This window comes from Sinocyclocheilus anshuiensis, unplaced genomic scaffold, assembly GCF_001515605.1.
Source record: "Sinocyclocheilus anshuiensis isolate Anshui unplaced genomic scaffold, SAMN03320099.WGS_v1.1 scaffold822, whole genome shotgun sequence".
NCBI classification, from domain to species: Eukaryota; Metazoa; Chordata; class Actinopteri; order Cypriniformes; family Cyprinidae; genus Sinocyclocheilus; species Sinocyclocheilus anshuiensis.
The window spans coordinates 682170-695325 of NW_015539892.1; the positions used below are offsets into that span (position 1 = coordinate 682170).

Below are 13156 nucleotides of genomic sequence, written 5' to 3' on the forward strand. Positions count from 1 at the left end.
AACACATTTCATTACACCAAATACACAAAATAATGTTTTTTTTAGCAGCATCATATGACCCCTTTAACTGATGTACATACTCTAAAATCCAATCACAAGTGGTCACATTTGAGATGCATGTTAATACTGGGTATAAACAGATGTTGTGTTGTTTCAGGATGAGCTGTTAGCTGAACTTGAGGAGCTGGAGCAGGAAGAGTTGGATAAGAACCTTCTGGAGATCGGAGACAATGTACCACTGCCAAATGTGCCCTCTACATCCTTACCTGCCAGACCAGGTACTAAACACACACACACACACACACACAAACACAAACACACAAAAAGTAGCCTATAAGGTGATTGCTCCACACACACACACACACACACACACACACACACACACACACGTGGTGTTTGGAAACATAAGTCTCCTGATATCATCTAGTGTTGTTTTAGACTAGTTTTTTTAGTTTCAGTTCAAGTTTTTGGACAGTGTGACATGCCAACTGCATAAGCCGATGCTGAAAGAAATGTGGTGTAGAAACAATTTTTACTTAGAAATTGCTATTAAATTGAATGGAACATAAAATGCTTATGTAAAAAAAAAAAAAAGTATTTTAGGTAACGCTTTAATTAAAGCCTTTATGTATAATGCATTATAAAGGTATTCATAATGTAGGTTGTAATGCATTATGTATTTTTTATAAATAATTGTAACCAAAGTTAAAATGCATTATAATATGTAATGGTTTGTTTGTCATGTGTTTTAATGCATTATACTTTCTAAAGGTGTAACATTGAATAGATAAGTATTATAATGTATTATAAATATGGTCACAATTATTCATGAGATCATACAGTTCATTATAAGTTGCATTACAAGGCATAATTAATGCATTAAAACTACTTTTATAATTCATATATTTAAAGGCTTTAAGTAAAGTGTTATTGTATTTTCTTACCAAACCTACTATAATAGTTGTTTTATTTACTTTGAAAAATAGTGTATGTGATTGTTTTAATAGTTGAAATTGTTTGTAAACAAATAACTTATTTGAAAAACTTTTTTTGACAATCATAACCTTAGTATTACATTGTAAATTCAATCAGTAAGATGTTACTTCACATGTTACTAATATTATGTATATGATTCAAATCATGGCATATTAAGTAGGTTCTGGTCGTTTTGATGCTGCAAATCGCTCTTTCAGACTCCTGCAAATGTGATTATAATGGCCTTGTATAAAATGCAGTTCTAGAATGTCTTTTGTGATTGCAGCAAAGAAGAAAGAAGAAGAGGATGAGGATGACATGAAAGACCTGGAGGCGTGGGCTGCCAATTAATGCTCCCCGAAACCCATACACACTATACAAGGCATAAACCTCACCAAGATACCCGTTACTAAAGGACCTGGAAGGACTCTTCAATATGTTACAGTATGACGTCTTTGTGTCTAAAATAGGTTAATATATAAACACACACGAGAGGCAAACAAATACATGAATGCAACTGCTCAAAAAAGATTATAAATCTCCGCTAGGCTTACTGTCAACACTCTCATCTAAGAAAGTCTGAGATTTTGCCTCATTTCTCCTCATCTCTGGGTTGTTCAGACACGAAAATGGCTTGTTGTAGATCAGTGTTTGTGTGTTCGGCACTCCATTGCCTGTATAAGTAGTCATATATTTTCAAACTTCCATCACAAGGAATCCTCCGCTTGGTCCGAGAAACCAGAAAGCCTTTGCACGCAGGGGAAGGTGTCTGTAACGATCTGTTGTGTTTTTGGAGAGAACATGTGGTATATATTACCAATTCATTTGTTCACAAGTTCTGTTAAAAGCACTATAAGCCCCGTTTGATTCCGTGCATCGAGCATTTCAGTGCAGGTGCTTCCCACATCCAGTATCCGTAGTGCCCACGGGACGTCCTATATCAGCACTTAGGCTTTATGAGTACAAGACTTGCTCTCCGTTTCGGGACTGAGGTGGGCATGAAGGTTTGAGGATCCACCTCACGTTTGAGTGCTGCTGCAACAGTAAGAGTTTTACTGTACCTTGCATCTTTCTTTAATGGCATGACGATTTACGGTCTCCTGACAGAATGGGATTCTTATATGGAATAGGTCTCTTCACTCAAGAAACGTGTACTCTATTTGAGATATTTCAGAAATACTGGCTCGTGATTCTAAGATATCTTTACACTAGAAGTGGTTTCTTAAACTGAGTGTTGTATTAGGGGGAAAAACGACAAGGTTTGTTGTAGATTTCAGACTGCACAGATTCATTTAATATCACGCTTTATTTTACAGAGTGCACTATTATGAGGCTCTGGTTTTATTCATTTTCCTCTCCTGAGAGTCTATAAAACATTTGAGTATTGAATATTGAGATGTGAGAGAAACACTAAACACATAACTATGTTTATTTATCCGGCTCGGAACGTTTCATTCATGTTGTTTATTGTTTGTCTTTTTGACACTCTCATTTATGCCTTTCAACCTTACACCTACATTAAAGTTTTGCCAAATTAACACCTCTCTGGATTTGGATTTGCGCATTAAATGTTTCTTTCCATTATTTGCCTAATATTTCTTTATTTATGCACTTCAAAGCATCAGTGCTCACCTTGAAGATGTGTTTTTGTCTACTGAATATTGAACATGAATTTGTAGAAATAGTGTCCAGGCAGGAGGACAGAGAGTATACTTTTTATTTAAAAATACCCACCGGTCCATTACATGCATACAGTCAGTAATCTTTCAGAGACAGCAATGGAATATATGATGGTGCTTTTCTGTTTCTTTCTTGCAATGGAAAGGAAAATGAAGACTTTGAAGCAACATGCTATGATCTGTAGTAATGCAAACTGATTTGTACAGAATGTGAAAGACGAAGCTTTAATACATTTGTATGTTGTCATTATCTTGTAGGTGCTGGATTTATCATTGTTATATCATTATCGTTATAATCTCTATTATTATTGTTATAAAAATATTTTGACTGAGTTTCTGGTGGTCCTCGTACATGAACCAAAATGAGGCTTCAGCACAGTACGAACTTACCTGAAATAAATGGCATTTTAAAATATTCCAATAAAAATAGTTACTTTAAATATATTATTAAATGGTATTTCACAATATTACTGTTTTTACTGTATTTCTGAACAAATAAATGTACTGTTTGTGATCATGAGACTTTCAAAAAGCATAAAAAAAATATTGCCAACCCCAAACTTAGTTTAAGTAATAATCTACCTCAACATTTAAGTCAGTTGCACGATTCTGACCTTATATTGTCCACTAAAACATTTAATAATTTGATGATTGACAGGGTGTTTAGTAAATCTGTCAATGATATGTAAATCTTAAGTCTTTCAGGTTTAATTTCACACAAAACCAAAACTAGACAATTTTCACATATGGGGATAAACATGGGGCATATTTTCAGGACATATTGAATGGACTTTATACAGCCCTAGTGTTATCCAAATAACCCAAGATAACCCCCGTTCAACTGCTACTGTACATAATGACTCTAATTTATTGGGATTTTACTACGAAAAATGTATTTCCTCTTTTTATGTTGCTTTGTTTCTAATGGAAAGCAACTCAAACTTGTTTTGTCAACATATTCTGTTTTTTTAAACTCGTTTTAAATTGAAATATTTATTTTAAAAAGCACCTTTCTTCTCACAAGCTCAGATCCGTCCTCATGATGTTAAATATTAGTAAAACACAAAAGCAAGTTGAAACTTATAGCCTACTGGTATATTAACCGAGATCTCCACATTCCAAATGATATTACAAACCTTTAACCACCGTGGATTCTCATTGGCTATCGTAGGATCAAATGAACGCGCCCACGATGGTTTATTTAGAGCGATAAGGCGGGGCATATTTCGGCCAATGAGAAACGAGAGGCGGCATGATCTCATGAATATTACAACAACCGGTTTGTTCACACTTATATTCAAGTTCACATAAGAAGTTACCTCCTTCTGCACTCTCTCGGGTCCACAGCAGGGCTCAAGACCAACCCATATCAGGCTTACCTAACGACAGCACATCAAAATGTCAGAGAAGCTTCCATTCAAAGTTGGTTAGTATAAGTTTATTTGATTATTGACTTTAGTCCATGCTGGATGCTGTTACAAAATCATGTTTTTACCGCCAATGCTAATTAGCTAATTCCACTCTGACGATTTCTTTCTAATAATCTCTCTAATAGATTCTCTATAAACTATCAGATTCTCTGCAAAAGGGTGTTGGGTTGTATTTTTGAGCGAGCATGGATTGTTGCAGACCTTCAGATGCTAGTGCTTCTGTATCACATGGCAGTGGAGGCGTCATTGTCAACGCTACCTTGCGAACCCACCCCCATAAAGTCACTGTTTGCGCACTTAATATGTCTAGTGTATTATTACAGCCATTTCATGGTTACTCACAAAGTAGTATATATGATTTTATATCTAACACCTGTCAAACAAGCTAGCGTGGTTCCATTCGGGAGACGTGAAGAAGAAAGTTTGGAAGTTGTAGTTTTTGCGTGCACTGTAGAATCTCCTCCGTATGAGATATCCTGCACTACTGGACTACACTTCCCATAATGCAGTAGTCGAACGAGCCGTCACTTTTCGTTGATCGTAGTCGTTCATTTTTTCGAATCGGTTCTTTTGAACAGTTCGTTTGGTTCATAAAATGGCTCAGCTGCTCTTTACGTCATCACGTGGACCCTGACTCTTTTCAACGTTCAAATAAAGACATATTGCTGTCTAATAAGGTTTTTCAGTCATGTTTTATTAATAACTGTTAATAGCAATTTTATGTATCTCAGTCAGAACATAGTCATTTAGAGCCTAAATGTGATTTGCATATACATTAAACAATATTAAACTTAATTTACGGGCTGATTAATTTATTTATCTACTGACTGAAAAGTATTTGCACGGTTTACTTTTTAATAAAACTAGCTACGTTTCGTTTGCATGCTACTAAACGTCGTAAACATATTTCCAGTTCTTATCAGTGGAACCCTCGGCTCACTCCAAATGGTTTTGTGAATCTGTTCAGTCGATTCATTGAAAAGGTCCAGCTCAAAAGAACGATTCCTCTGCCCGTGGTTGACCAAAAATGAATGGCATGCGCTTAAAAGGTGTACTTTGAGTTAAAGGGGTCATATGATGCGATTTCAATTTTTCCTTTCTCAAATTAAACGCACTACGTTCATATCTTCGCTGTTGTTTTTGCGTCGCGTTTATTCACACGTCAGCACAGTTATGGTGACCATCTGGTGCAGATAAGGCACAAGTAATTCAATAGTAAATCCAGCTGGACTTTGCTCCCTAGTCTTAGGAGATCAGAGTTCAGTTTTTCCAAATCAGTGAATGAAATGTCAAAGTGCACACTTATTTATTAATAGCCCATTCTGAAGGCACATTACAAGGTTTCCATGGTCATTGGAAAACCTGGAAGTAATAGTAGTGGGGAAATTATGGGAATTAGTAACATTTAAGTCATGGAAATTGGAAATTCACTTGGCTAAAACAGCATCTTCATGTTAAACTAAACAAATACTCTGAATTGTTGCCTTGATCTTGTTGTAGGTTAGTGGTCACTGTCAAAAATGTAAATGAAAAATGCCTTTTCTGATCGAATACCATTTTCTTTTGTAATTACATATTTGTTTGGCTACTGAATATTATGGCAGATGTGTTTTCCTCCATGTCTGCAGTTGTAATATCCCTGGTAATTAATTCTAATCAGTGCAGACTGAGAAATGAATATCTTTTGGGTTGCCTATTGGTTGCTAAGTGTGCATATATCTTAGCAAGTGTGCATGCTAAGAAACCAAGCACCATCTCCTCAACCAGTTCAAGACATGTTAGGTATGTGGTTTTAGGTGTCATCTGTTGAATTCCTATTCTAGATGTCAAAATATGAGACTGACACCTCAAAGACTGCTTTAACTTGCATGTCATATTGGACATGTATGTTTCTTGGGATTTGTAGTTATTATTTAACTGTGCTCTCAAATGCTTGTGCAAAAGTTTAGACAATCTGTACTAGTTTGACTATTTAATTTAATAATTCTTTACGTTTGCTGAATTTAGCTTTTGTTTTATGCATAATCTGTTGTAATTTTCTCCCTGTTCAGCTGACATCAGCCTGGCTGAGTGGGGACGTAAAGCCATCGACATAGCCGAGAATGAGATGCCGGGTCTGATGAAGATGAGGGAGCTCTATGGCCAGACCAAACCCCTGAAGGGCTCTCGCATCGCAGGCTGCCTGCACATGACTCTACAGACCGCTGTGCTCATTGAAACCCTGACTGCCCTCGGAGCTGAGGTGAGGATGCAAATGCAAAACCATTAAAGAAATAGTTATTACTCAAAAAAAGGAATTTATATCTGCACTAAAAAAATAGCATTTTGCGCTAGGCTTGATGTTATTAGATTATGAACTGTCTTGGTATGGAAAAGAACTGCATTAGCATTCTTTAAAATGTCATCAAATTCTCAATAGCTGCTTTAAAATTCTCCTTTTGAGTAAATAATGACAGAATTTTCATTTTGGAGTGGAATATTACTTTAAAACCATTAAAAATAGGGTTTAAACTTTAAAAATTCAGCAATTACTGAACGTGTAGTACTTCTTTGCTGCTACTAACAAAAAGTAATGGTATTGCTATATGGTTTTCTGGGTCAGTAGCTTTTTCAGTTTGAAATAGATTAAAAATTGTACTATTTTATTAGTATTTCATATAAATACTGTTTTTTTTTTAAAACTTTCTATTCATCAAAGAATCCTGAGAAAAAAAAAGTCATGCTTTTTTGAGGGGGGGGAACATGAAGCAGCACAACTGTTTTCAACATTGATAATCATAAGAAATGTTCCTTGATCAGCAAATCAGTATTTTAGAATGATTTCTGAAGGATCCTGTGACACTGAAGACTGGAGTAATGATGCTGAAAGTTCAGCTTTGATCACAGGAATAAATTACATTTTAAAGTAGATTACAATAGGAAATAGTTATTTTAAATTGTATTAATATTTCACAATATTTACGATATTTTTGATTAAAAAATGCAGTCTTGGAGAGCATTAGAGATTTCTTTCAAAAATGTTTTTTAAAAATCTTACTGACCCTGTATGCCATGGTTCTCTTTGAAACATAAATACGATGTTTCATATTATTACAACATTATTCCGTAATTTTATCATGGTATTACCACAGTGCTTTGTTTGGAAAGGGAGAGTACCGTTTCTTCACATTTTTCCTACTACTAGATGGCTAACCCTGCTGTCTGACTCAAATGCATCGTTCTTCTTATCCCCTATTTCCTCTGTCAAACTGGAATTTCCCAGCCCAAGGCCATATTTTATCCAAAAGGTTATGTATGAAACTAATGAGTGAAGTCTGTACAAGTCACATGATCTCATTCCTTCTCCTTGATCTCTGTGTGCTCCAGGTCCAGTGGTCCAGCTGTAACATCTTCTCTACGCAGGATCACGCAGCGGCAGCCATTGCTAAATCTGGTGTACCAGGTAACAGGTGTTGGTGTGCTAGACTGCTGTAATCCTGCCCACTGTTTGCTCTAAAGCTGCGTAATCAAATCTAGATAAGGAGAGCTCCGAGTGCTCCATGCTGGGTAAACCTAGAATCAGCACAAATGGGTTTATTCTTTAGATTTTTGAAGGACTAACATGCAAGAGTGTTCAGGCAAAGATAACTTTATCAGCTTTATCATTCCAGCTTTCGGTTGATGAAAGACTTTTCCCAAGCAGTTTTTAAGCACTGAAACCTTGCAAGGGATACAAGCTAAATGTTTTTTAGTGGTAAAAATGTTAAACCTTTTATAAAAGATTGCAAGAACATTTGTCTGACAACATCAAACAGATTTTTAGCCTGTGCTTTTCCGGTTTCACATGTAAAATGCCTATTTTAAGTCTCTTCTTAGGCAGCGGCTTCAATGCTCCAATAAGCACAACATACACATAATATTGTAATAACACATTAATTGGATCTGTTTTTAGTTAGATTCAATTGTTTGTCAATACTTTTAAGTATAGGATGAATTCTAAATATATTTATAATCAACATGTCTCTCTCTTTGTCTGCTGTTTTGGATGGATTTGTTTTTCACTGATCACAGTGCATTATGAGATTGCCTTCTCCACAAAGGATAAGCCTAAGTGCAGTGCTGCCTAAGAACTTGGCCTTAAGAAGGTGTTTTAGTTAGCGGCATAATTATGCTGACAGCCAGTTGTAATCGCTTTAATTCTGCTCACTAGTTCACTATTTAGTTATATTAGAAAATGTATTTAGAACTTTATACATTGGGGTTTTTTAGACTAAATTCCAGATGCAGCTTATAAGTTTGAATTGTTAATGCAGACTTATTTTGATTGGCAAAAATGTAACGGCACAGTATTATCTGATGTCTCAGTGACAGTAGCATGAATAACATGCACTACTGTTTAAAGGTTTGGGGGTCAGTAAGATTTTTTTTTTTTGTTGTATTTTTTTTAAAACGTCTCTAATGCTCACTAAAGCTGTATATATTTGATCAAAAATGCAGTGAAAACAATTTACAATTTAAAATATTTTCTATTGTAATATGTTTTTAAAATGTAATTTATTCCTGTGATCAAAGCTGAGTTTTCAGCATCATTACTCCAGTCTTCAGTGTCACACGATCCTTCAGAAATCATTCTGATATGCTGATTTGCTGCTCAAGAAACATTTCTTATAAATTTCCAACACTGATAAGACAAGAATAAGATATTTAATTTTCTTAATAAAAAAAATTTCAGGACGCTTCGAATAGAAATTTCAAAAGAACATAATTTATTTGAAATATAAATCTTTTGTAACATTATAAATATTTTACTATCACTTTTAATTTTGAATAAAAGTATAAATATCTATTTAAAAAAAAATGACTGACCCCAAACTTTTGAATTGATTGGGTTGACTTTGCATTAATCTTTTCCAAACTTGGAAGTAATACAGCTTTATCGCATTTCATGTGAACCCAACTAATCTCATTTAGAGCTTTTTTTTATAGAGTCTATGATTTAGAGTGATGACAGTAGGTGGTTGTTACTTGCATCCATTGCTTATGTAACAGACTTTCTCAACTAAATGTTATACCTGCTAGTAGGGCTGCACAATTAATCGAATTTCTAATCGCAATTACAATTATGGATGCCACAATTATGTAATCGTTCAAAGCGGCAATTAATCGTTCAAAGTCCACTTATGTTATTCTGCACGCTTAAGATATGTTTTTTTCTTTCTACGTGTTATCTTAAGGGTTTTTCCATTGTTTTAGTTTTAGTATAACATTATAATACCATTCATATTTTTACTTTTTTTATAATTTAAAGAAGAAACCAATCCGATGTATATTTGACATTTGAGGCTTAATACTATAGAAAAGCACTAACACGGTGTCTACACTGGACGTGACTGTTGTCGTGTCGCGCCGCAACAGCTAAAGTCTGTCTACACTGGACGCGACAGAGACCATTGAAAATCATTTGAAATTTGTGTCAGTATGTCATAAATAGAACGCAGCAGCAGTTTACTGTCGGGAATTTTTCGCGCCGCACCGCATCCAGTGTAGACCGCATAATAGGTTCTATTGTATTTTGTCGGGTCGTGACGCGCCACTCGCGTCTGGTGTAGACACGGTGCAAGAGTTTTTCAGCAAGGTTTTTCAGTTAGTGTTTTCAGCTTGTTTATTTTCATATAAAAATATGGCATGCAGTTGCATCAAACAATGGTATAAACATCATTCAATGTAAATTGTGATAATCATAATTAATAATCACAATTTCAAGGGAATAATCGACAATTATGATTTTTGTCATAATCGTGCAGCCCTACCTGCTAGAAAATAATGCCACATTAAAACTATCAAACCTATTTCAAGCTTGTTGTGGTTCTAAAATGAGCAGATTTTCAGCTATTGACAACATTCTCTCCACATTGCACCTTACTCTGGCAAAGAACCATTTACTTGTAATATTTTTTACTTGCATTTACATTTATTCATGTAAAATTAAATCACATTTATTTTTGGGATGTGAGGCAGGTAAATATGAAATAAGATTTTTGAAAATAAAATCACAAAGCACAAACTTTGCAAACCCAGTGGTGACCAGTTCATCCTTTTCAGGAATATCTGTAGCAGCCAGTCACACAATTATGATGCTTATATCCGTGTCTAATGTGTGTGTGTGTGTGTGTTGTTTGTGCTGTATTGTAGTGTATGCCTGGAAGGGAGAGACCGATGAAGAGTATGTGTGGTGCATAGAGCAGACCATCTACTTCAAGGACGGTCAGCCTCTCAACATGATCCTGGACGACGGTGGAGACCTGACCAATTTGGTGCACACGAAATACCCCAAACTGCTTGCAGGTATAATGTGGTCTGTTTGTTCGGTCATTGTCTACTCACACTCATCCTAACAGCCAGAGGTCATGAAGAGTCATTCAGACTACTAGTATAAGTACTGTTTAATTTCATTGCCTCAGTTACTATCGTTGTCTGGATTTCTGTGGCTAGTAATGACAGTACTTCTGGCCTGCTGATGCTCCTCATTTAGTTGTATTGTACTGCTGTTTAATGGCCACTAGGTGGCAGGCTAATCTATGATCAAGCTGTTCCATTCTTAACCCAGCAAAGCAAGCAAGCATTATAATATAGTACTCACAAAAGGATTCAAAGGTATTGGTTGTTTTATTTGACAGAGTGGGAGGTCACGTGGCGTTAGTTTTACTCTATAGTGGAGACATGTGGTGTTAGTTTTATGCTATAAATGTTGTCAAATTTTAATAGGTCAGATTTATGAGACTGCTCTTTTTGACCTCTGACCTTTGGTAGGGTTAAGTATCTGGGCTGGTAACACAAAGGTCAGCTCTCTGATCCTATGTAGGGGCCTGTGAACTGAAGAACTGTTGAAATACAACGTTTTTAACCAGCTTGCTCATGGATTCCTGCAGGTAGTGAACTGTAGATGGCACTGGATATTAGGCTTGCCACGTTAGACGGTGCTGACGGTAGGATTGGGTATCATTTGAATTTTATCGATTCTGATTCTGCTTATCGATTCCGATTCCTAGTTTCGAATAAGATAAAAAATCCAATATAAAAAAATGTAGATGTCAACATTTATTCTGTCTTTTTACAAAGCATTCTGTTGCAGCTGAATAACACGAGCAAAAATCAGCAGCCTACAGAACACTGCAAGAGGAATTTTGCCTATGCTTTAAAAAAAAAAATACCACAGCAAAAACAACTAGATTAATATAAATTTCAAATATTAAAGTGTTAAAGACAAGTAAACAGTCAGTAATAAGATAGGAACAAACAAATCAATTAGCAATATCATAAAAGTCATTAAACTCATGACTTTGTGCACCGACCCCCACTGTCGTTTAGATTTTTTTTATAGTAATAAAAATAAGTTAATTTCTCCAGTGAGTCGAGCTGACTGACAAGAAGAGTGAGGTGAGACAGACAAGACGATCGCGGATGATTTAGTTGATTTAGTGATGATTTAGTTTCGAAATGAAATGCAAAAGCGCCTGTTCCGCAGTATTTTGGAATATGAAAAGCCTGTTGACTTTTGCCGTTTATCTAAGGTGATTTTGGGAGTTTTTTTTAAACATTCGTTTCTTATTTAATTGGTTCCACACAATTAAATAAGAAAGTGTTTGCTGATTTTTACTTTATTTAAACTTTGTGTAATTTATTTATTTTATTGACATCAAGGTGTATGCCATTCCTCCGAGCTTTCTTATTCGTTTTGCTAATAAACGTTCTACGTTTCTTATTTAGCCTATTTGGTTCCACAGTGAACGGTTCGAGAACGGACACAACCGGGAACCTGTACCGCGACCTCTGTTCTCTGTGCTCGCGCTTGCGCTTCGTGTGCACTGCACGTAAACAGGGCGCAAGTTCTTTCCGTTCCTGCACTTAAATCGTTTTTAATCACATTAAAATGCGAACGCAGGAATCGGTAAGCAGAATCGAAATGCACGCGTCTTATCGAATACCCGGTTCTTGGAAATTTGGAACCGGTTTTCGATACCCAAACTTACCCTTGAGTAAACTTGGGTTTAGTGGGTCGAGGTCATAATGTTTTGTTGTTGCATTCAAGCAATTGACGCCGAATTGCTGCTAATTCTTGGATTTGATTCGGTCTTGATTAAGATTAATTTGATTAATTCTTGGTCTTGGATTTGATTCGGTCACACCAGTGAGGGTCAAGCTAACCTACACAAAAAATTTAATTTTTAACTAGTAAGTTCAACTTTCCTTCCAATCAGATGCACTGAGCAGAATTTTCTGGGTCTTTAACATTTGCAAAATGTTTCTTTGTGGTTTATCTCTCAGGAATCAAGGGCATCTCTGAGGAGACCACCACAGGAGTTCACAACCTCTACAAGATGTTGAAGAAAGGGGAACTGATACCCTAGCTGACGGTGATACCGTTGTTAAGCAACACCGGTTACGTCACTTGCCCACCGCGGTACTGTGGTACCGGGATGCTGGCCAGGCCCCGTCTCTAATGGCTGGCTAATGTGAGCGGCTCTCAGTGAAGGGGAGGATGGAGGGAGGGATGAAGAGGGGAATGAGGAGGAGGCATCGCGACTCCGTTACCAAGGTAGCCTTTTATTACCAGCATATAATATCATTACGTGGTGTTGTCCGGTTATTCGCTGTCATCATTTCATGGTCTGTTTTGTTCACAGACAAATGTGAGCACTTTATGCTTGGTTCTAATATTATATGGCTGTTGTAAATGAAAGTATTTATTTGAGAATGACTTATTCTCCCACTCCCTTCAGAGTAAGTTTGACAACCTGTACGGCTGCCGTGAGTCTTTGATTGACGGCATCAAGCGTGCCACAGATGTGATGATTGCCGGTAAGGTGGCAGTGGTGGCCGGGTACGGTGACGTCGGTAAGGGCTGCGTTCAGGCCCTGCGAGGGTTCGGTGCCAGAGTCATCGTCACAGAGATCGATCCCATCAACGCTCTGCAGGCGGCTATGGAGGGTATGTTTTGTGTGTGTGTGTGTGTGTGTGTGTGTTCCATTCCTTTCCTTCTCGCTCCATTTTGGTGTCTACATCAATTTGAATTTACAAAATTGATTTTATATA

The 13156-nt window shown here is 36.5% G+C and overlaps 2 protein-coding genes across 2 annotated transcripts in view; both read left to right on the top strand.

Annotated features, from left to right (window-relative positions):
• The window catches only part of LOC107685807 (charged multivesicular body protein 4b-like), a 9349-nt gene extending 6445 nt beyond the window's left edge, over positions 1–2904 (top strand). Inside the window, exons 4-5 of the mRNA XM_016482533.1 lie at positions 158–278; positions 1262–2904. Of these exons, the coding sequence (XP_016338019.1) occupies positions 158–278; positions 1262–1326 (186 nt within the window). The 3' untranslated portion in view covers positions 1327–2904. The remainder of the gene's footprint in view (positions 1–157; positions 279–1261) is intronic.
• A 1036-nt stretch (positions 2905–3940) lies between these two features.
• Positions 3941–13156, top strand: part of LOC107685809 (adenosylhomocysteinase B) — a 15905-nt gene continuing 6689 nt past the window's right edge. Inside the window, exons 1-4 of the mRNA XM_016482537.1 lie at positions 3941–4080; positions 6136–6326; positions 7451–7526; positions 10256–10408. Coding sequence (XP_016338023.1) covers positions 4053–4080; positions 6136–6326; positions 7451–7526; positions 10256–10408 — 448 coding nt within the window. The 5' untranslated portion in view covers positions 3941–4052. The remainder of the gene's footprint in view (positions 4081–6135; positions 6327–7450; positions 7527–10255; positions 10409–13156) is intronic.